We start from the raw sequence: 22995 nt of genomic DNA, 5'->3' as shown, positions 1-22995 counted from the left end.
TAATGCTGAAGGCCAGATCTCTTTTTTAACAAGAGAACATCTGCAGAAAGAAATCCATTTTATTTTCTGCTTTCCTGAATATGTGTCTGCATGCTTTCTGTGTTTTTGTTATTTTGAAAATAAACTTTGATAAATCTGTTATCAACTGTTTGTTAGCCAATTATTCTGTCTTCATTAAAGAAATTTTGTTTTGATAAATCAATAATTGTGATAATTAAAGAAATCTGGTTGCTAGATTGTTTAATATATAACCTGATATGGATAAAGTAATGAATAGGCCATCTTCGTAAATATTTTTGTTTTATGTTGTGACTCATGGAGTAATGAAACAAGAGTCTCAGTACACTCATTCAGCCTCGGCCATATGAGTTAATGTTAATTTCAATTCACACATTCTTGTTTTTTGATGACTTCATGAGTTGCCTCAGTATTTTGGGCAGATGATCACTAAAATCATCTTATGTCAATGTTTTTCCTTTTAAAAATTATTTTAGAGAATGAACAGTCCCAGATTTTAAAATCAGATAGTGGAAGTCGAAAATTGATACATTAGTCTCAAAAACGCATTATCACACTGGCATTACATTTTTCAATAATAATAAAGTAGTGAGGGGTTAATAATTTATTAGATAGGCAGTTAAGCATTTATTTGAGAGTCAAGTGAGAGATTACCATGTGCTGTATTGTTCCTTTAATAAGTGAATAAACTCTGTTTAAATAGTTCTTATATCCAAAGGATATGCAAGACAGGAAATATAGGAACTAATCCTAGCTTTTTCATTGGCATAATGGATGCAATTCCTCAGCATCAAAATTTGGGGCCAATGGCTAATTATCTTGCTGCATAAAATAATGAGAAATGCTAATGGCATTTGCCAAAATTTGTGGCGAAATGACACATCACCTTCAGCCAAAGTATTGACACGATGTCAGGAATTAAAGATTGCTATCCAAACTGCGCTGGCCCTGTTTGTTACAGATAGGGGAGAAAGAGGAAAGGAATGCATCTCCTTTCATCCATCTTGCAATTAACATGGCTTTCAGAAAACAATTTTATTCCCTGAATGCTGCAGTTGGTAGGGACAGAAGAATGACAGGTTTCCTCCACGTTTAACAGGAAAGATAAAAGTTTCATTTCCTACAGCTGAACATCTACTGAACCACACCACGAGCACACCTCTGCAGGTTCAAATACACTCAAGAAATGATAGCATTTGCAAAAGGTAGCAGGCACATAGGTCTTAAGTGGTCAAGCATTCTTTGTTACAGTTGATTTTACATAGTATAAAGACTTGCTGTGTGGAAGCAGGCCCTTCAGCCCAACAAGTCCACACCAACCCTCCCAGACCCATTCCCCTACACCTAACACTACAGGCAATTGAGCATAGCCAATTCACCTAACCTGCACATTGGGAGGAAACCAAAGCAGACCCACACAGACAGTTGCCTGAGGTGGGAATTGAAACCAGGTCTATGGTGCTGTGAGGCAGCAGTGCTAACCACTGTGCCACCGTGCTGCCCAGTAATCTAAGCCTTGTAATTCTTTTTTGATTCATTGATGAAGAGTCTGGAAGTTTTGGAAGGATGGATTCACTGTTGTGTATTGATTGCACCAGCAGATTTCTCTTGCTTCATTTCAGAAAAGATGCAGTCCTGGCATCAAATCCTGGTCCATTTCCTTAGAAAAGATGTCGAGGCCATTTGAATCTCTTCCTACTTGTTCTTTCGGCAGGTTTTTGTTCCTTCACTGGTTTGAATGTTTCTCCCCCATTTGCTCTAAAAATGTAGTTTATTGAATCTCCTGCACAGAAACTTAGTTTATCTCATGTACAGCTACTTTTTGATGGCTAGGCTATTGTCAAACATTTTAGTCCAATATCACCCACTCACATATCATTGACATAAAAGGGATACTCTTCATCAATTTTCTGAATTTGAACTTGTTATTGAAGAACCTCCAAGCAATATTGTGAAAGAAGTTTTTATTTTGAGTTGGAGAGATACAGCCATCGTGGGAAATATCTTCTGATAACTGCTCATAGATAGGTTTGGGAAGGTAATTTGCATTTTAATGACTTTGTCAAATCTTGTCTAGCCAAGATTAATTCGGAGTCTTATTTCCATGTAGATGGCAGAAAAGAAAAGGTCATTTCATGTCTAAAGCCCATTTTGTTTTAAAGGACAGTGTCCATTTCAACTTAATATTCTGTAACTCCAAGTTGCACAAATGTGACCTAATAGCTTTGTGAAAGCAACAAATTGTTCAGAAGGCCAATGAAATATTATCCATTGTTATGAAAAGAATTGAACATAAAGATGTTATAGAGAACATTGTTGAGGCCACATCTCAGATACTGTATGTGGCTTTGTGTCCTTACGTTCTAAGAATGTAAACATGTTGGAGGCGGTTCAAAAGAGATTTCATTCTTGAAAAGAGTGTGTTATGAGGAAAGTTTGGACAGATTAGACTTGTTTCTATTGGAATCTAGAAGTAAGGATGGCTTGATTTTTGCTTGCTCACTCACAGGATGTGTGCATGAATTGTTGCACCATTATTTATTGCCTATCCCCAGTTACTCATGAGAAGCCAGTGGTGAGCTGCCTCTGGAACTTTTGCAATCTATTTATTGTAGGTACAAAGCCATGAGGGAGACAGTTCTAGAATTATGACCCAACGACACGTAAGGAATGGTCATATATTTGAGATGTATTAATATCCTGAAATGCCTCAACAGGATGGATGTGGATGTTTCCTCTGTGCATGAGTCCAGAACTCAGGGCACTGTTTAAAAATTAGGGGTCACTCTTTAAGAGCAGAGATGAGAAGAAAATTGTTTCTCGTGGGTTTGTGTGACTTTGGAACTGTGCCTTAGAAGGCAGTGGAAACAAGGATCATTGAATATTTTTAAGGTGGAGATACATTTTATAAACATATCAGCCATAATCTTATTGAATGTCAGACCAAACTCAATGGGCTGACTACCCTACTGCTGCTTATAATTTGTATGTTCATGGGTAATGTAATCATTTATTGTGAGGGCGATTGATCCAAATTAAGAAGGTTGTGTTTCATTTATAAAAGACACTGGTGGCATCTGGAATGCTGTGTACAGTATTGGTCTCCTTATCAGGAGGGATGTAAATGTTTTTTGGAGCAGAACAGTATAGGTTTAGTAGTTTCCTACTTGAAATGAGTGAGTTCTCATACACAATCATAGAGTTTCACAGAACAGAAATAGATCCATCGATCCAACTCGTCCATGCTGACCAGATATTCTAAACTGATCTAGTCCCGTTTGCCAGCATTTGTCCCATACCACTCTCAACTCTTCCTGTGCAAGTACCCATCCACAGCCTTTCAATTGTCATAATTGTACCACCTCCACCACTTCCTCTGTTCTATAAATGCATATTCCACCCTCTTTGTTAAAAAGTTGCTCCTCTGGTCTCTTTTGAATCTTTCCTCTCTCACCTTGGACCTACCCCTCTAGTTTTGGACTCCCCAACACTGGGAAAAAGACCTTTGGCTACTCACCCCATTCATGATTTGGAGATGCTGGTGTTGGACTGGGGTGTACAAAGTTAAAGATCACACAACACCAGGTTATAGTGCAACAGGTTTAATTGGAAGCACACTAGCTTTCGGAGCGACGCTCCTTCATCAGGTGATTGTGGAGGGCTCGATCGTAACACAGAATTTATAGCAAATTTGCAGTGTGATGTAACTGAAATTATACATTGAAAAATTGATTGTCTGTTAAGCCTTTCATCTGTTAGAATACAGTGATAGTTTCACTTCTTTCATGTATAAATCACAAAACCTTTCTTTTTAAAGTTGCATTCTCGGGTTAGCTGCTAACAATGGTGATAGCTAGACAATATGTTGAAGGTGTTAGCCCCCTGTGTTCTCTGTCTATGATCTGATGTTTAGATTGATTCTAATCTAATAAGTGAGATAACAGTGTTTTACATAAATTCCTGCAGTTTTTGAGCTCAGAGTTCGACATGAATGTATGCAGTTTTTGAGCACAGTGCAATGTAACTCTGCAATACAAATTCACCACACAAAATATATGTGTGCATGTGGGTCTTTGTCTGTGTCTGTCTGTCTCTGGGGTGGGATTATGAGTGTGAGAAAGTGTGTGTGTGTGTGTGTGTATATATAGTGGGTGCAGAGTGTCTTAAGTCTGCGAGGGGTTGCATGTGTGAGCGTGGGAGTGTGTGTGTCTATAAGAGTGTGTGTGGGTGTCTGTGTGCACGTCTGTGTGTATCTGTCTCCGTGTGTATGTGAGAGTGTGTGTGTGTGTAGGAATACCTGTATGTGTGTGTACAGTGCAATGACGATCACCTGTAATGTGACATGAACCCAAGGTCCCGGTTGAGACCCTCCCTATGGGTGCGGATCTTAGCTATCAGCCTCTGCTCGGCTACTTTCCTCTGCTGCCTGTCCCGAAGTCCACCTTGGAGGATGGTCACCTGAAAGTCGAGGCTGAATGGCCTGGATCACTGAAGTGTTCCCCAACTGGGAGGGAACCCTCCTGTCTGTTGATTGTTGTGTGGTGCCCATTCATCCATTGTCATAGCCTTTGCTTGGTTTCCCCAATGTACCATGCCTCCGGACATCCTTGTCTGCAACATATAAGATAGACAACATTGGCTGAGTCACATGAGTACCTGCCATGTACAAGGTGGGATGTGTTCCCATGCTTAATAGTGGTATCTATGTCCACACCCTATTCATGCTCCTCATGATTTTATAAAGCTCTATAAAATCACCCTCAGCCTCTTACATTCCAGGAAAAAAGCGTCAGCCTATTCAGCCTCTCCCGATAGCTCTAACCCTCCAATCTTGGCAAAATCCTTATAAATCTTTTCTGAATCCTTTCAAATTTCACAATATCCTTCCTATTGTAGGGAGACCAGAATTGAATGCAGTGTTCCAAAAGTGGCCTCCCCAATGTCCTGTACAGCTACAATATGATGTCCCAACTCCTATACTCACTGACCAATGAAGGCAAGTGTCCCAAACACCACTTTCACCACCCTGTCTACCTGCGATGCCACTTTCAAGGAATTATGCACCTGCATCCTGTTGCGACACAAAGTAAACCCTTCTGCCAATTGAACCAAACACACAGAAAAGCTCATCTTGCCTCATAATCATTAAAGTATGACTGACAGAGGATTACCCAAATTCCACTATTTGAAAAAAAAATTTTATTCTTTAACTCCAAAAGAGAACATTAAATAACAACTATCTACACTGTAAGCCTCCTTTCTCTTAATTATTTATCTACCTCCCACCCTATAACAATATACTGATCCAATAAAACCCCAATTAAATTTACAAAAAAAAATCAAATTTCAAATCCAGCCAGCTGTGTCGATTCTCTTCTATAGATCCCTGTTTTTTTTCCTTCAGTCTTCTGCTGCATACATCTTACATATGAAAAGGTACCTTTCAGAGAGTGGTTCCATGGGCAGCTCTTTGTCTTTCTGGTTAACTGTTCAAAATGCCTGATTTTTATACCCCAAAACATTAAATCGTCTTATTGGTTTGATGTTGTCAAAATAGTAAAATTCAGATTCGATTGGGTTTTAGCATATTGGGGCATAATTTAAAATAATTGGCTAAATTTGAATTGTAATGGAAACATAGCCACATAGCTCACTATTTGTTTCACAGCCAAACGTTACATTTTTAAATTTTCCAGCACACTCTCTACCTGCTAAGTGCTTGCCAGCATTTACTTTCTCTTAAAGGTACAGTACAAGCCTTCAATTTCATAACAATCCCGAGGTCTCTTTGTTCGACAACACTTTCCAGACCCCTACCATTAAGTGTTTAAGTTTTGCCCTGATTTGTCTTAGCAAAATGCAACCCTCATATTTATCTAAATTAAACTCCATCTGCCACTCCTCAGCCAATCGGCCCATCTGATAAAGGTCCCATTGTATAACCTAAGATAACCATCTTCACTCTCTATGACACCATCAATTTTTCATGTTACTTGCAAACTTACTATATCTCCTGTATTCACATCCAAATAATTTATATAAATGTTGAAATGTAATGGACCCAGCACCAAACTTTGCAGCACACCACTGGTCACAGGCCTCCAGTCCAAAAAATAACCCTCCACCAAAACCTCCATCTCCTACCATCAAGCCAGTTTTGTATCCAATTGACGAGCTCTTCATGGATTCCATGAAATCTTGTCCAATGTCTTGTCCACATAGACAATGACTGCTGCTCTGCCTTCATCAATCTTCTTTGCCACTTCTTCAAAAATCTCAGTCAACTTAGTGAGACAAGATTTCCTGTTCACAAAGCCATGTTGATTATCCCTAATCAGAGTTGAAAAATGTCATGCTGGAAAAACACAGCAGGCCAGGCAGCATCCTAGGAGCAGGAGAATCAACGTTTCAGGCATAAGCCCTTCTTCAGGAAGTCTTTGCCTTTCCAAATGCATATAAATCCTGTCCCTCAGAATCCCCTCCAACAACTTACCCACCACTGACGTCAGGCTCACTGGTCTATAGTTTCCTTGCTTTTCCTTATAGCTTTTCTTAAATAATGGCACCACCCATTAGTCAACCTCCAATCTTCTGGCATCTCACTCATGGCTATCAATGATACAAGTAGCTCAGCAAGGGGCACTGTAATGTGTTCAATAGCTTCTCGCAATGTTTGAGGATACGCCTGATCAGGTCCCAGGGATTTATTCACTTTTATGCATTTTAAAACATTCAACACTTCCTCTTCTTAAACAAAGCAATTTGGACAGGCTATGCAATTGCAGTGGAGTTTAGAAGATAAGCAACTTGATTGAAACATTATAAAATCCTGAAGAGCCCTGAAAGGCTGAATATTATTGAATGACAGAGCAGCCTACACCTGTTCCTGATTCATATGTTTAATGTGGTTTTAAACTCGTAAGGCAGGTGGATGGGAACCAAAGGTAGGGTCAGATGGGTCTGATTCATATCAGGAAATATGTGATGCCACATCAGTTAGCAATGTGGTCAGAAACTCTAAAAGACAAAAGAAAAAATGATTTAAAAGCATCCCGCAATTGTTGGGGTAGAGCTGTTTTTACTTCAATGCAAGATGTATCACAAACCAAGCAGATGAACTGAGGGCACAAAAAGACACATGGCAGCACAATATTGGAAACCAGGCCAAATTATCGGTTCTATGTCCCTGGATGTACAGTTTTCAGACAGGACAGAATGGGTGCCAAAAATGAAGGGGTTAACAGTATTTTAAATAATAAATTCAAGTTGTGAGAAGAGACGAAGTATGAATGACAAATGGTTAATCAATAAGGCTTTATGGTTTGAGCTTAGGAATAAGAAAGGAGCAGTTACACAACTAGCAGAATGCTACAAACTCCCAAATAGTGAGAGGGAAATAGAAGAATATATGTAGACAAACTTCTGCCTGTCAGAAAAGAGCCCAGTAATAGTTGACGACTTTGGGGTTCAAACAGTATTATGGGTGAAAAATTCATGTACTGTGTCGAACAATCTTTTTTTAAACAATACACAATAAGCCTCATGAGAAGAGATGCAATTCTGGATTTAGTTTTAGGAAATGAAAACAGGCAAATGGGTGAAGTGACAATGAGTGACCATATCAGGGAAAGTAATCATAATTTGGTTAGATTTAGTATTATATGGATAAAGACACAGATAAATTAGGAGTAAAAATGTTGCACTGAGGAAAGGCAAAGTTTACAAAACTGGGCAGTGATTTTGGTGATCTAGACTGGACAGGACGCTAAAGGATATATCCATGGAAAACCGGTGGGAGAATCTAAAAAGTGAGATCCTTCAGGCACAAAACAGATAAGTCCCCTTCAAAAAATAAGAATGGTACTGCCTAATCTAGACACCCCTGTGATTGTGTGGAAAAATTCAGGAATGATTAAACAGAAAAAAAAAGCTTATGATAGTCACAAAAACCTCAATACTGCAGATAGCCTAGAGGAGCACAGGAAGTTTGGATGTCAAGTAAAAAAAAGAAAAAAAATCAAAGAAAAAGTAGTCAGTGAGATAAAAGAAACCTAAAGATGTTTTATCAGTTTATAATGAGCAAAAAGATAGTTAAGGAAAAAGTGGAACCAATCAGAGGTGAAAAAGGGAGCTCATGTGAAGATGCAGAGGGTATGGAAGAATTTTAAATGCATTTTCTGCCTCTGTATTCACAAAGGAAGGGATAATGTGGGTATAATAACCTGAGAGGAGCAGTATGAAATATTGGACAAAATGGGATTAGAAAGGGCATCTGAGTCATACTTGGTCAGCATACACAAGAATGGCTTCCTTTCATGGTGCATTGTTTCTATGGTTCTATGGTTTATGTATTTGTTTGTATGCATAACAAAGGAAGGTTTTGAAGGATAGAGGAAAGTGTGAATATTTTCTCTTCTTCTTACGACTTCTTTTAAAAATAGAAACAGTAAAATTGAAATTGGTTTCAGATAGTAGCAAAACACTCCATTACCCATCGGTGTATAAATTTCAGTGACAAAGATTCTCAAAACCCCCATCTACCTCGTCCCTACAGGCAGTGCCCCCTGCTGGCTAGCGTGGGGTAGAAACACAAATAAAAATCACCCTTGCAGCTAACTTCACAAACCAGGGATCTTTATGTGACCAGACTGAGGCATGTCTGGCTCTGCTGAAAGCAGAAGAAAATCTGTAATTAGGTGTACGATATTATGTAGTTAGTGGCCCTCAGACTCTGGGTAGATCAAAAATAGAGTTCAATTGCAGAAAAGATACAACTCAATAACTTGAAGACAACATTCCCCACACATCTTCAATAAAAATATATTGACTTATGTCAACAGGTAAATGTTGGAGAGGATGTAACTTCAAGCATTCACACAGTTGGACTCTCTGCATATTTGTTCCAATCAAAGAACTCCCTCCCAAATGACATTATGGATCTAACTACAGCAATTGGACTATAGTAATTCAAGAATGTACATCACCACCACCTTCTATTGGGCAATAAGGGATGGACAATAAATGATGGCCCAGTCAGCAATGCCCATGAATGAATTTTTAAAAATGAGACCTGTAATAATTGCTTTGTCCTGTGGTTATTTAGTATCCTTCTCTGTATATGGGGTATTACAAACTATCTGTTTTGATATGCTTTCCTTCGGGAAGAGTGCACAAATATTTATTGATTCTTGTTTGGGAAATTATGCTGAACTCAGTGAGGTTGATGTTGATAGATGATTTAAGATAAAGGTTATTGCTTCATTTGACAGCAGTCTTTTATTTATGGTATGGTCATTGTGATTTCGATCAAACATCAGCAAAAAACACTTGATGTGCAATTAGCTGTTCAGTGGACAAAGTGTGAGATAATTTAACACTCAAACTGGAAAGCAAACTGAGTATTTAGAGGGAGTCAATTTTGAAGTTGGATGAGGCCTTTTGTTTTCTAAGACCATTGAAATTTTACTTCAAGTAAATCCCAACACTATTATTGATTAATGAAAGACATTGATGCACCATTTGCATAAATATCCTTTCCAGTACTCCCTGTCAAGCAATGCCAGTGTACATCATCTGGTATTTTACACACACAAACGCACACACTTTCATCCTTTAATGCATTTGAAAATGCTTGTGTGACACATGACTGTAACTGCATGTTGATAACTGTGGACTGAATCTTAGTGTTTTTAGTTGTGTCAGCTACATTGAGTTTCTTTTTGAACTTTTCTCACAGCACAGAGCCATAAAATCTCTCACCGAATCTCAGCAAACGTTAGTGTGTGCTTTAGCAATACCCCAAAGCAGCAAAACTGATGATTTAGAAATTCTGAAAACAAGCAAATTCCTTTGAATGTTGGAAAGCTTCCCCAGTTATATCTGGTTACTCATTGCAATGCTGGAGGTATCAAAATATGCTGCTGAACACACTGTAATTCTTATGATGGTAACATTTCAAGAGCCCCTGAAAGAATTTCTGTTTTGCAGTTCCTATAAATTGCTTGCTACCTGTAAACACAACGGGACTGTTTGTAGTATAACTACAGCCTTCTTTGTGTTTAAGATTTGGGCCACGATGCACATGCATTCAGTCTGGACAAAAACTGCTCATTGCTTACTGCTTTGTATTCTTTAGCTGTTTGTCTCAATGTAATTACTGCCCCTGAGCTTAAAAAAAATCTATTTTGTTAACTTTACAATGTCACTTTAGAAAGGCCAGATACAGAACATCAAACATAATATTGTTGTCAGTGATGACCATTTTCTTACTGGTAAATTATTAAGGTCCAGTGATATTTGTTTGATCATTTGTGAACAGCTTTAAAATGACTACTGTGTCACACTCTAATTGCAATATTGGAAAACCAATAAGGATAAAGATTTTAAAAATGGCATGACTAAAGGTTTGAAATAAATGTTAAATGTGGAGGTCAGATGATGATTTGCAAGTGGCTTGTGATATTCTGTACTATATTGCAATGGCCAATTATTTCAATCCTGGATGCAAGAACAAAGTGCTTGTGTTGGTAAACTATGAAATGGAGTAAACATCAGTTCTCCATTAGTGTAAAATTACTTATTTGTCAAAAGTAAAGTTGCAGTGAATTTAAAGTTTCAGAAGGTTTTTTCAACATTTTGCTGCTGCTGTTGTACTTTTATTTAAGTGCCAGCTTTTGATTAGTAATAACACACGTGCCTCTAGGTGCCTTTGTCCAGGGTTTTAACACTTGATCTCAACTAACAGTTGAATGAAGTACTGTCAGTGCTGGATTAATAAAATTGCCTATTTAAGATGTGCTATTACAGGTAAATATTTGTTTGTCTGCATAATGAATTACTTGTAAAAGATACAAATTTAAAGGCATGATTTAATAAGACCTGAGATTGTCTTCCATGAAAGACAAAATTGAATTCTTTTTTAGTGTAAAATGGCAGCCACATGATCTGATGCGAGTTTCTGATTCCAGATTCATTTATTAACTGAATTATCAGTTTGCCGGCAGCCATGGCGGGATTTGAATTCATTCCTCTGAATTACTCATGCACCAACCTGACTCTTACACTGCTGTTCTTTATGCTGTGGCACCTGAAAATCAACTAACTTAAAAGTTGCAATATTTCTTTGACATCCTATATATTTGAAAGGTGCTTTAAAAATGTAAGTGTGTTTCTTTGTAGCCTTGACAATTGTCAGACAAGGATGGAATGAATTTGCTTCAGGAGTAGTGAAACTAAGTAATATTTAAGGTGTACTATATCTGCTTGACATTAATCCTGCTCTAATCATTGCTTCTAATGAACACCTACAATGGGAGACATTTTCTTCATGAAGTTAGTTGTGCATTTTGCTTGTGGGTGTATTTCTGCAATTGGCAGACCATTTCTTGCTTCAGTGTTTGAGATAGTCCAGCTGTCAGATTGTGCTACAGACTGTGTCATTCTTTGGTTGATCTGGTAGGCAGTCTGCTTGAGCAGCATAATTAAGACTGCTTATACCTTCCCCAGCAGAGGGTCGAGCAAGTATGAGGATCGATGTCAGTTGCATTTCAAAATTCAAGCAAGACACTCCATCTCTGAGTTGATTCTGACAAAGTCAGTATTATGCAGGTCCTGTGTCACAGAAACGTGACCAAGTAAAATTGTTGGCGAGTCTTTTCAGATTCAGTTCCTGGAACAGCCAAATCAAAAATCCTGTAAATTCAGGCAGTCACTGAAATGATTGCTGCAGAGTTTCTTTGTGCAATGTAATATTGTACTTAATTCTGTACAGTAAATTGTGGAATACATTATTGTGCTGTGATTCCCAACATAATTAGCCAATCATCATGGAGGGTTCAAGTAGAAGTGAGATAGTATTCATTCACAGGGATAGGATACATTTAGAGTCACGCCAGCACATAAACTTCTTATGCTCGAAACATCGAATTCCCTATTCCTGAGATGCTGCCTGGCCTGCTGTGCTTTGACCAGCAACACATTTTCAGCCATAAACTTCTTAATCAAACTATTGTCAGCATATACAACAAAGTAGTTAAGATCTCACACCCTTACAAATGTAAGTGGTCACTTGGATAGGCGAAGCATGGAGACAAAAAATCTCAAGGATTTTATAACCACATCTTAGTTTGTACAGATCATCTATCGATTGAGGTGTAATAGCTTTTTTAAACACTTTATTTTTCCAATTTTACGTGACTAAGCATAATTTTCATCACTCTTTAACAGGGAGTGGTAAATTACATTCATATAAGCTCCAAGCACAGCACTCTGTCTGTTCAAGGTCACATATTAGAAACTGAGATGAAGAGCAACAATTCATTGCAGGGTTTTTCATCCAATAAAGGTATTGTGAAGTCCTGCACCCAGAGAGTAAAATTTTAAAATCTATCTCAGTGAGTTTATTTACTGATACGTGAAATTGTTTTCAAAAACTGATGGAGATGATTTTCCAGTTCGCAGCCTGGCTCCATCTAGCAGGTCTGGGGTGTGTGGAGATTGCAAATGTGTGTCTGGGGTGTGTAAAGATTGCGAGTGTGTGTCTGGGGAATGTGAAGATTGCGAGTGTACGGCTGAGGTGTGTGGAGATTGCGAGTGTGTGTCTAGAGTATATGGAGATTGGGAGTGTGTGTCTGTGATGTGTGGAGATTGGAAGTGTGTGTCTGGAATGTGCGGAGATTGGGAGTTTGTGTCTGGAGTGTGTGTAGATTGGGAGTGTGTGTATGGAGTGTATGGAGATTGTGAATCTGTGTCTGGAGTGTGTGGAGATTGGGAGTGTGTGTCTGCGCTGTGTGGAGATTGAGAGTGTGTGGAGATTGGGAGTGTGTGTCTGGAGAGGGTATAGATTGGGAGTGTGTGCATGAAGTGTGTGGAGATTGGAAGTGTGTGTCTGGAATGTGGAGATTGGGAGTGTGTGTATGGAGTGTGTGGAGATTGGGAGTCTGTGCCTGGGGAGTGTGGAGATTAGGAGTGTATGTCTGAGGTGAGTGGAGATTGGGAGTGTGTTTCTGGAGTGTGTGGACATTGGGAGTGTATGCCTGGGGTGTCTGGAGATTGGGAGTATGTGTCTGCGGTGAGTGGAGATTAGGAGTGTGTGTCTGGGGTGTATAGACATTGGGAGTGTGTGTCTGCGGTGTGTGGAGATTGGGAGTGTGTGTCTGCGGTGTGTGGACATTGGGAGTGTATGCCTGGGGTGTCTGGAGATTGGGAGTATGTGTCTGCGGTGAGTGGAGATTAGGAGTGTGTGTCTGGGGTGTATAGACATTGGGAGTGTGTGTCTGCGGTGTGTGGAGATTGGGGGTGTGTGTCTGGAGTGTGTGGAGATTGGGAGTGTATATCTGGAATGTGTGGAGATTGGGAGTGTGTGTCTGGAGTGTGGAGATTGGGAGTGTGTGTCTGGAATGTGTGGAGATTGGGAGTGTATGTCTGGAGTGTGTGGAGATTGGAAGTGTGTGTCTGGAGTGTGGAGATTGGGAGTGTGTGCATAGAGTGTGTGGAGATTGGGAGTGTGAGTCTGGAAGTTTGGAGATTGGGAGTGTGTGTCTGGAGTGTGTGGAGATTGGCAGTGTGTGTCTGGAGTGTGTGGAGATTGGGAGTTTGTGTCTGTGATGTGTGGACATTAGGAATGTGTGTCTGTGATGTGTGGAGATTGGGAGTGTGTGTCTGGAGTGTGTGGACATTGGGTGTGTGGAGATTTGTTGTGTGTGTCTGCAGTGTGTGGTGATTGGGAATGTGTGTCTATGGTGTCTGGAAATTGGGAGTGTGTGTCTGGAATGTCTGTAGATTGAGTCTGCGGGGATTGTTTTTCTGCAGTGTGTGGAGATTGGGAGTACATGTATGGAGTGTGAGGAGATTGGGAGATTGGGATTTAAGTCATTCCAAGTGGTAGCTCAACCCAATTTGTTCGTGCGCCAATCTCTAAGTTTAATTTTGTATTGATTCACATTGGATGTTTAACCTGGTTGACAAGGAAAACAGTTATTGGAGAGACATGGCTTTCCTGACCGGTTATGAAGTAATCAAATTGGATAGAAGACTAGCTTTGAACCCTATGCAATAGTACTTCACATCAATGGTCTTCAGTGGAGTGTAAACTTTAGTAGACTGTAAGAACAAATATTTCTACATGGGCAGGTTTGCTAAAATTAACTCAAATAATCTATTCTTCCTCAAGCTTTTCAATTGTTGTTTTCATTGGTGATTCATATTTTCTTTGGATCAGGACATATAGGATATCTTTGTTAGCAGGAAAGCAGCCAATTCACTGTTTGCAACACCAAGGAAGAGTCAATGTGTAGAAGATAACTCAAACAGCTGAGAGATCAGGAAGATTATGAAAGAAGCATAAAAAATACAAGCAAGATTAAGCTATTTGACCCTTGGAACCTGTCCTACCATTCAATATCGCCATGGCGGATCATCCAACACAGTAAAGTTAAAAAAAGAACTGCAGATGTTTGAGATCTGAAACAAAAACAGAAATTGCTGGCAACATCTGTGAGAAGAAAGCAGAGTTAATGTTGCAAGTCTGGTGACTCCTAATCAGGGAGTAAAAAGTGAGGTCTGCAGATGCTGGAGATCAGAGCTGAAAATGTGTTGCTGGTTAAAGCACAGCAGGTCAGGCAGCATCCAAGGAACAGGAAATTCGATGTTTCGGGCCAGAGCCCTTCATCAGGAATGAGGAGAGGGTGCCAGGCAGGCTAAGATAAAAGGTAGGGAGGAGGGACTTGGGGGAGGGGCGATGGAGATGTGATAGGTGGAAGGAGGTCAAGGTGAGGGTGATAGGCCGGAGTGGGGTGGGGGCAGAGAGGTCAGGAAGAAGATTGCAGGTTAGGAGGGCGGTGCTGAGTTCAAGGGAATCGACTGAGACAAGGTGGGGGGAGGGAAAATGAGGAAACTGGAGAAATCTGAGTATATCCCTTGTGGTTGGAGGGTTCCCCGGCGGAAGATGAGGCGCTCTTCCTCCAACCGTCGTGTTGTTATGTTCTGGCGATGGAGGAGTCCAAGGACCTGCATGTCTTCGGTGGAGTGGGAGGGAGAGTTAAAGTGTTGAGCCACGGGGTGGTTGGGTTGGTTGGTCCGGGCGTCCCAGAGGTGTTCCCTGAAGCATTCTGCAAGTAGGCGGCCCGTCGCCCCAATATTAGCCTGCCTGGCACCCTCTCCTCATTCCTGATGAAGGGCTCTGGCCCGAAACGCCGAATTTCCTGTTCCTTAGATGCTGCCTGACTTGCTGTGCTTTAACCAGCAACACATTTTTGACTCCTAATCAGGACCTTGTCAAATGCCACCTTTGTTGCAGTTTTTAAATGAGCAGTATTTAAAGGCTGGGCTAATGGGTATTGCAGCTTATATTCAGAGTATTAACTTGAAACCAACTAAGATGAAATGTAAAAGAATTTTTATACCTTCAGTGCTGTTGTGTGTGGCCAATTTTCAACAACGGCAATACATTTAAAACTTGGAATGTTCTTCAGAACCTTATTATTTGAAGTAGGGCCACAAGTATGTGCATTTATATGCAGACCAATAAATAAGATTCTTTTAAAACTAGACATAACAAGAGCTAATTATACAAGTTTAAGGTTGTACTTTTAAGTTCTAATGCACATTTAAGTATCATATTTGCCCCCTGGTTCCATTATGTTCACTGAATGCTTCAAGTACAAATATCTTACATTTGGGACCCAAGTTTGTGTGTTCTTGGGTGTTATTGTGTGAAAGGAAATCAAAAGAGTGAGTTGTTGGGTAGGCGTACTGGGTAGGCTGTTCACTTGTATTTTTAACAGTGAATGATGGCATCATAAGTGGAATTGGCTAAGATGAGTTATAAAATTAGCACCAGTAGGTACAACCATTAGCTCAGCATGCTTCAGCTGGTGTGTCACTTCAGCTGTGCACATCTACTGTGTGAAGCTGAATTAATGTGCTATGAACTTCAAGATGACTTGGTGATGTTAGCTGTTGTTATTAATCCAAAAACAATTTTAAAAATAACAGAAACAGTATAAGAATAGAAGGATGTTACAAAATGGTTTGCCAAATATTGCAGCTTTGAATAAAGAAATGCTGGAGAGATTGTTTATATTAAGACATGCATTTTCTGATATGCAAAGGCGTAGTTGTCAGTATCTAGCATGTTTGCATTTCTTCCATTTGTGCTGATCTTTAAACAGATGTGAACCCTGGATTGTAGGTTTGAGTTCTTTGCTCTTATAGCGTAGTGGCATATTTATGTAGATATTATTACATTTACAATAAACCTGTTCCTGCCTACCTAAGATCTCATGGAGGAATATAGTACAGTAAAGACACAAGTATATGGAAAGATGAACATTACCAGTTCAATTATGCTGCACTTAGTACATGGCACTTTGGAGTCAATTAGTTTTTTTCTCGTAGTCTTACAATTAAGTTTGAATTGAAGGAATTCTGATACCTTTATTCAGCCTTCTGTATGAAAGATTTTCAGTGCATAGTTATGAATTTCTAAAATTTCCCAAATGTTATTTCTGCATATATATTTGACATTAACAGCAGGCTAACCTCTGATAATGAACATAAATATTCCAGCTTCAAAATTCCTTCTAATAGAGACTCCATTCATTACTTTATTTGATTTTATTTCTCTTTTTTCTTGTTACCAATTCTGTACAGAATGATTTTTGCATAAAATTTTACTGCATGTACCCATACTTTGTCATAATTTTCTTGTCAAGCTAGTCAAAGATAAATGTTTTCACCTTACTGCCAAAGGAAAATATTGCTAGCATTTGCATATAATTGTAGAAACAAATTGCTGCAAAAAGCACTGGGCTTACTCAATTCTATTTTATTTAAAAAATGAATAATGCCTGTCCTGAAGGCTGACTGAATTATCCCAGTGTTTAGTTGATCTATGATAGTAAGACAAATTTCTTCCTAGTTTCTGCCATTTAGAGGGTTCACTGAGATTGCATTAGGGTCCTATAATTTTCTGTAACTCACTCACATTCTGTAAGTTTGGATGAGGATTATTGGGTCAAGGTTGCATCCATAATTGGTCTCTAGAAATCATTGCTTGAAGAACACATCAGTAAAGTTCAGCTGAGGACAAGATTAGTTTCATGTGATACTCTTTTTTTTCAGCAATCTGCTGGTAATATTGAGATTCTTAAATGGATACTTGAGTCAGTTTTTTGAGAATGATCAATACCCATGAAACCTTTGGTTATTGTAATTGGGAAAGATACTGTCTTGGAGGAAAATAATGTAGAAAACCAGTGAGGATCGGAAACGAAAGCTCTATTGTACTACTATAAAGATTATTGATGCCATTTAATTCATGCTGGCCTATTGATTGTGGCAATGAGATCTTTCTGTAACCTTATGCAATGACTTGTTTCTTCCAAGGTAATTATTTGTTCTCTTCCGAATTGTTTACAAAGTATCCTGAACCAAAGATATATATAGTTTCACATATGTGTGGATCCTTAATGATGCATATTTACACAGGCAGTGCCTCTTAAATGGAGTACCTCTTAAATGGAGTACCTGCACGAATAGTTTCAGTAGGTGTATGCAGAAAGGATTTTCGCCTGAATCCTGATCCTTTTTGATCTTCTGCAGCAGGGTGGATTTTGCGTGGCTATGCAGTGGAAATGTTAACTGAAACTTTGTTTTACTACTGCCAATACTCATGTCAACACTGACATTAAACTGGGTTTTCAGTTAATAAATGATTATTTGGTTCACTTGGGAAAAAAATACAACTTTGTTACTTTGGAATAAATTAATGTGTAATTTCAAGGAAATTACGAATTGAATCTGGATTACACAAATACAAGCTGGACTGGCCAAGGTGTATCAAATGAGGGCTGTGGTCAATATGTCAGTATACCTTCCCGGGACATACTCATGATATCATCACTGCACTGTATCAAAGAATGGTACCTAAGAATATAAAGGCCTTGTATGTCATCTTACTTCAGATATTCTAATGCAAGCCTGCTCATTTGCTATGTAAACTCAGGTTCAGACATTATGTGCCTAGGAATGTATTTTTTGACATAATAGTTAACTCTAATAAATTTGCGTCGGATTCTTTAGTACTGCAAGATCCATGCCCAGTTTCCTATGTTTCTGGAGATACCATAAACATTATCACATCTGCCAGAGGCAAACTTTCGTCAAATAGTTCTCAGATTTCTAAACATGATCTCAATTGAACTGACATTCAAATGGAGGTCAGGCTAACGTTAGATTGTGAGTCTGTCATTATTTCTTAAGAATTAGTTCATACCTTTTACAAGTTATATTCTAGGCTTTACTCTCAGAATGGCATTTTGGTACGTATGGTTCATGATTACTCAAGGATGAGTTAATGGGCATGCAAACTGAAATTAGGCCAATGTTATCCAGGAGGCATTTTATTTATAGCTTTGTTGGTATACTAGAGAATTTTAAATAAATGATAATAGCATTTTAAAGCCCAATATCATTTATTTCTCCTGCAGGATGTTGCAACAATGCAATTCTGTGCCAATAAACTTGACAAGAAAGATTTCTTTGGAAAATCTGATCCTTTCATGGTTTTCTATAGAAGTAATGAAGATGGAACGTAAGTATGTTTTGGGTTTGTAGGAGAGACGAACAATTTCTCAAATAAATATTATTTTTAGAAACTAGAGTGTTGAAGTTAAATATCAACCTTACCTTGCTCTCTGTGATTCTTTCAATTGATTTCAGCATTTTAAACAAGTTCTGATATTAAAGGATTTTGGATAAATAGACCACGTCTTTTCCCTGGGATGGGGGAGTCCAGAACTAGAGGATAGAGGTTTAGGGTGAGGGGAGGAAGATATAAAAGAGACCTAAGGGGCAACTGTTTCATGCAGAGGGTAGTGCATGTATGGAATGAGCTGCCAGAGGAAGTGCTGGAGGCTGGTACAATTGCAACATTTAAAAGGCATCTGGAAGAGTTTAGAGGGATATGGGCCAAGTGCTGGCAAGTAGGACTAGATTAAGTTAGGATATCTGGTCAGCATGGACGAATTGTTTCCACTCTGTCCATCTCTATGACTCTATGACCTACTGATACCACTTCTGTGATGAGGTCCACAAGACTTGAGGATAGAGGAAAGATCTTCTGGTGACTGTTTGGAGGTGTTAGCAATCTTACATAATGAGCTTTATGTCATTAGATTTACACATGGCATGTGACTTGCTAAGTCATTTGGTGTCAATTGTGATTATCCTTGTACTGTAAGTCCCTATTGTGTTACATATGAGCAGTTGGGAGTTTCCTGTTTAAGGGATACTATCCAATGCTGCTTCATGGACGTCATTGTCTGCAGCAACAGTTTAGAAGATGTGTGAGTTTGGTTGGTAAAGTAAGAAAAATTATATGGAAAATGGAGTGGTGATGTGGATTAAGTGCAAGGTTTTCAAATGTAAAGGTGGAGCTGTTGATAAATGATGTTTGCCTTTTTTGGCACCTTCTCAATTTTGTCACAAGCGTGTGCTACAAAACCTATGGAAAGAGGTAGCAGTCCTAGTTTGTAATACTTTTTTTGTAGTAGTGTTATCCTTACATGTTTACTCTTTGAGAAAATCAAACAAAATGTAACTGCATGATGCACGCATGTACATATAGCCTCAATGGTTGCAACATGACCACTGGGCTGTCACTCTCAACTCTGCTCCTCCATTTACAAGACAAGTGCACACAGAACAGAATGGAGCAGAGATGCTTGAGTGTAAGGTTTTGTAATGTACATTGTTTTTAAGAGACCACACTATAACTCATTAAGATGCCATACATAGAGTAGAGAAAATTGAGATTGAATCTTCCCCAAGCGGAAGTGTCAATTCTGCCCTGCCTAAGTGTCCATCTCCTCCCTGTGTACACACCTAGTTCAGAAATACACTCAAGTTCTTAAGTAACTAATACTACAAAAATATCGTTCAGAATATAATTCTAGCCATTGCTGCTTTCTGCTTTGATAAATGAGAGTAGATTTGATGGGCCAGCTTGTTTCATTATTTTTTCTATATTTTTATTCCCTGAAATGCAGGTACAACTCTTTCCTCTATAAAAACTTTTTTTTCTCTCCTAATGTCATTCACTCTTAACATCTCAAGTGTGCATCAATGTGGAGCGTACATGGTTATGTTCCAGGTGGTATATGATGTGATGTAGGTCACAGTGAGCAGACGCAGGCAACATTGACAGATGAGCAGCAAATACTTAAGAGGAGATTTCAGTATTTCCCAGCTCCAGGGCCCTTGTATTCTTATCTGGATGGTCTATGTTTCAAAAAAAAGGATGTAATGCAAGTGTTTTATGCAATTATTGGGACTATACAAAGGATTTATGACAAAAATTGAAGTGTCCATTACTATACATGTGAATTTGTACACAATGTTTCTGTTAGTGTTTGAGAAATTAATGATGATAACATGCCATTTTACAGTAGAGTTAATAACAGACTCAGTTGGAATATCTTTTTGAAAGATCAGTGTGTTGCTCCAGAGGTTTCATGTTGCAATCTTTAGCAGTCTCTCTTTTACAGTTATAACATGCTGTGTGATTGCTTAGAATCATTAAATGTGACCTTTCTGGTTTAATTTTTGTCAACAATATGTTCCCACTTACAATTGTAACATGCAAAATGAGTACAAGCGTCATTGGCATGTCTGGAGTAGATACAGATGAGGATTGCTGCCTCACACAGTGATTCCACATGTGGGCCCTCCAGCACTCCACTAGATTAAGTGGCAGATGGGCAGAAAACAAGCAAGACCATGCATGCACCAGAGCAGTGAATACAATTAATTCAATTGTAACACAATTGGATAAGCGCAAGCAGACAAAAGGCCATCTCCATAAGGGAGATGGTGGTGTAGCAGTAATGCTACTGGACTAGTAATCTACAGACTCAGGCTAGCATAAGATATAGACCATAAGACATAGAAGTGGAAGTAAGGCCATTCGGCCCATCGAGTCCACTCTGCCATTGAATCATGGCTAATGGGCATTTCATCTCCACTTACCCACACTCTCCCCGTAGCCCTTACTTGCTTGTGAGATCAAGAACTTAATAAGACCAGGAGTGGAATAGGTTTGAACCTGCCAGGTTAGATGGTGAAATTTGAAGTCCAATCTTTTTCTTTTAAATAAAAGCTGGAATTAAAAGCTAACCTAATATCAATTAATATTGTCAATTGTTGTAAGAAACCATCTAGTTCACCAATGTTCTTTAGAAATGGAACCCTGTCATCCTTACCTGGTTTGACCAAAGCGTGACTCTAGCTATGTAGCTATTACCATAGCTATGTAGGTGACTCTTAACTGCCTGGCTGCCACTCAATTCAAGGGGCACTTAGGGATGGACAATAAATACTGGTCCAGCAGCTATACCCACATGCAAGAATAAAACTTTAAAAAGAGGCTTGAATTAACAACCAGTAATTTCATTTATTCCAGCCACCAGGTAAGAATCTAGAAATAGAACATGAAAAGACCCAAGGGGAACTAGAAAGCTCACATTATTGAGAACAGCAGGAAAAGAGTTTAATTTCTTAGCTCGGTTCTTTTTGCTGATTTAAATTGTACTCGATCAACTGTCCTCATCCATCTTGAATACAGGCTTGGGCTTTTGAGAATGAGCTGCATTATATTAAGACAGCAATAACTTGGAAAATGGTATTGAATTCTTTAACTTACAGTTCTATTTTTTCTAACTGTAGGTGAGATGAATTCAATGCCTTAGGTGCCACTATATAAAGAAATAAATAGAGTGTTTGCACCTTCCATAACAAGGTTTATTTTTCAGATGTTTTATCTCTTGTGAATGATTATAACCGTTGTGATAATGTAGAGAAAAGTGTGTCCAATTAAACTCCACAAACAATTTATGCCCAATGAGGTTACACAAACTCCATGAGAGATATAAACAGAAAGTCAGCTTTACAAAGTTAGTTGAAGGTCAATTAGGTTAGTGGACTAGCTCGCCTGCTCCACTTCAAATTATGCCATAGGACCTTTTCTCCAAACTGGAATGGCAGGTAGACCACCTCAGCTGACATCCCTTCTGATGATGCAGAACTGTTCGCTGCTTTCCTGAACACTTTCTTCTGACTAGTTTCTCTGTGATATTTGAAACAATGATTTGGCAGTAAATCTACAAATGTAAACAATTTGCTCTGCATAAGTCTACGAAATAAGACAATATCCACCGAAATAACCATTGATGTTTGATCCAAGAGGTTGGAAATGACATTTAATCTTGTTATGGACTGGACCAGACCAGACCAGACTCACTCAAAATACTTTAAAAAGGTAGCCTAGAAGCAAAGCGACTGGTCAAACTACTTAATATTACGGAAAATATAATTTATTTAAACACTGTTATTAAAATACAATCGAAGAAAGAGAAATTTAGAATGACAACTCTATTGGAAACCTTCACAGAATAATAGATGCAGTAACTATTACTAATTAACTGCTCCAATATAATAACATCCTACAAACATCCCCCTTGGCAAAAAGGAAAATTCAGACACAGATTCTCACATTCAGGAGGAAAAAGACATTGAGAAAATTCAGAGAGAGTAGCACCCAGGAGACATTCACTGACATTTCTAACTCTGTTGAGATCCCATAGCTTCCACTTAAAGCTAAACCAAAAACCCAGAAATCCTGATCTGTGAAAGCTAGTCATACCAATTCAGGCTGTTTAAAAAAAAACCCAAGGCCTACCACGCAGTTTACTCAGGTGGTCTTAACTAGCCAGCTCAGCACCTCTACCTTACAACCTGTCAAAAGCAAAATAGGATAAAATAATTTCTTAAAGTCACATCACCATCCCTGTCTGTAGACCAAAATAGGAAAACTTCAACCGGGACCATACAACACCGATATTTCCCATTAAAATCCTTGTAGTTCTTTGGAGCCATTTGTAGTTCACATGCAAGACTGTAGCATTAATGTGTCTATTTTGA

General features: G+C 38.8%; 1 protein-coding gene across 1 annotated transcript in view; it reads left to right on the top strand.

The window, feature by feature from the left end:
* The window catches only part of LOC132828184 (copine-8-like), a 593006-nt gene that overhangs the window by 310417 nt on the left and 259594 nt on the right, over window positions 1-22995 (top strand). Inside the window, exon 8 of the mRNA XM_060845121.1 lies at window positions 18507-18610. Coding sequence (XP_060701104.1) covers window positions 18507-18610 — 104 coding nt within the window. The remainder of the gene's footprint in view (window positions 1-18506; window positions 18611-22995) is intronic.

This window comes from Hemiscyllium ocellatum, chromosome 26 (assembly GCF_020745735.1).
Source record: "Hemiscyllium ocellatum isolate sHemOce1 chromosome 26, sHemOce1.pat.X.cur, whole genome shotgun sequence".
Lineage (NCBI taxonomy): Eukaryota > Metazoa > Chordata > Chondrichthyes > Orectolobiformes > Hemiscylliidae > Hemiscyllium > Hemiscyllium ocellatum.
Note: the sequence above shows the minus strand (reverse complement) of the source record. Positions and strands in the feature narration are given on the sequence as shown.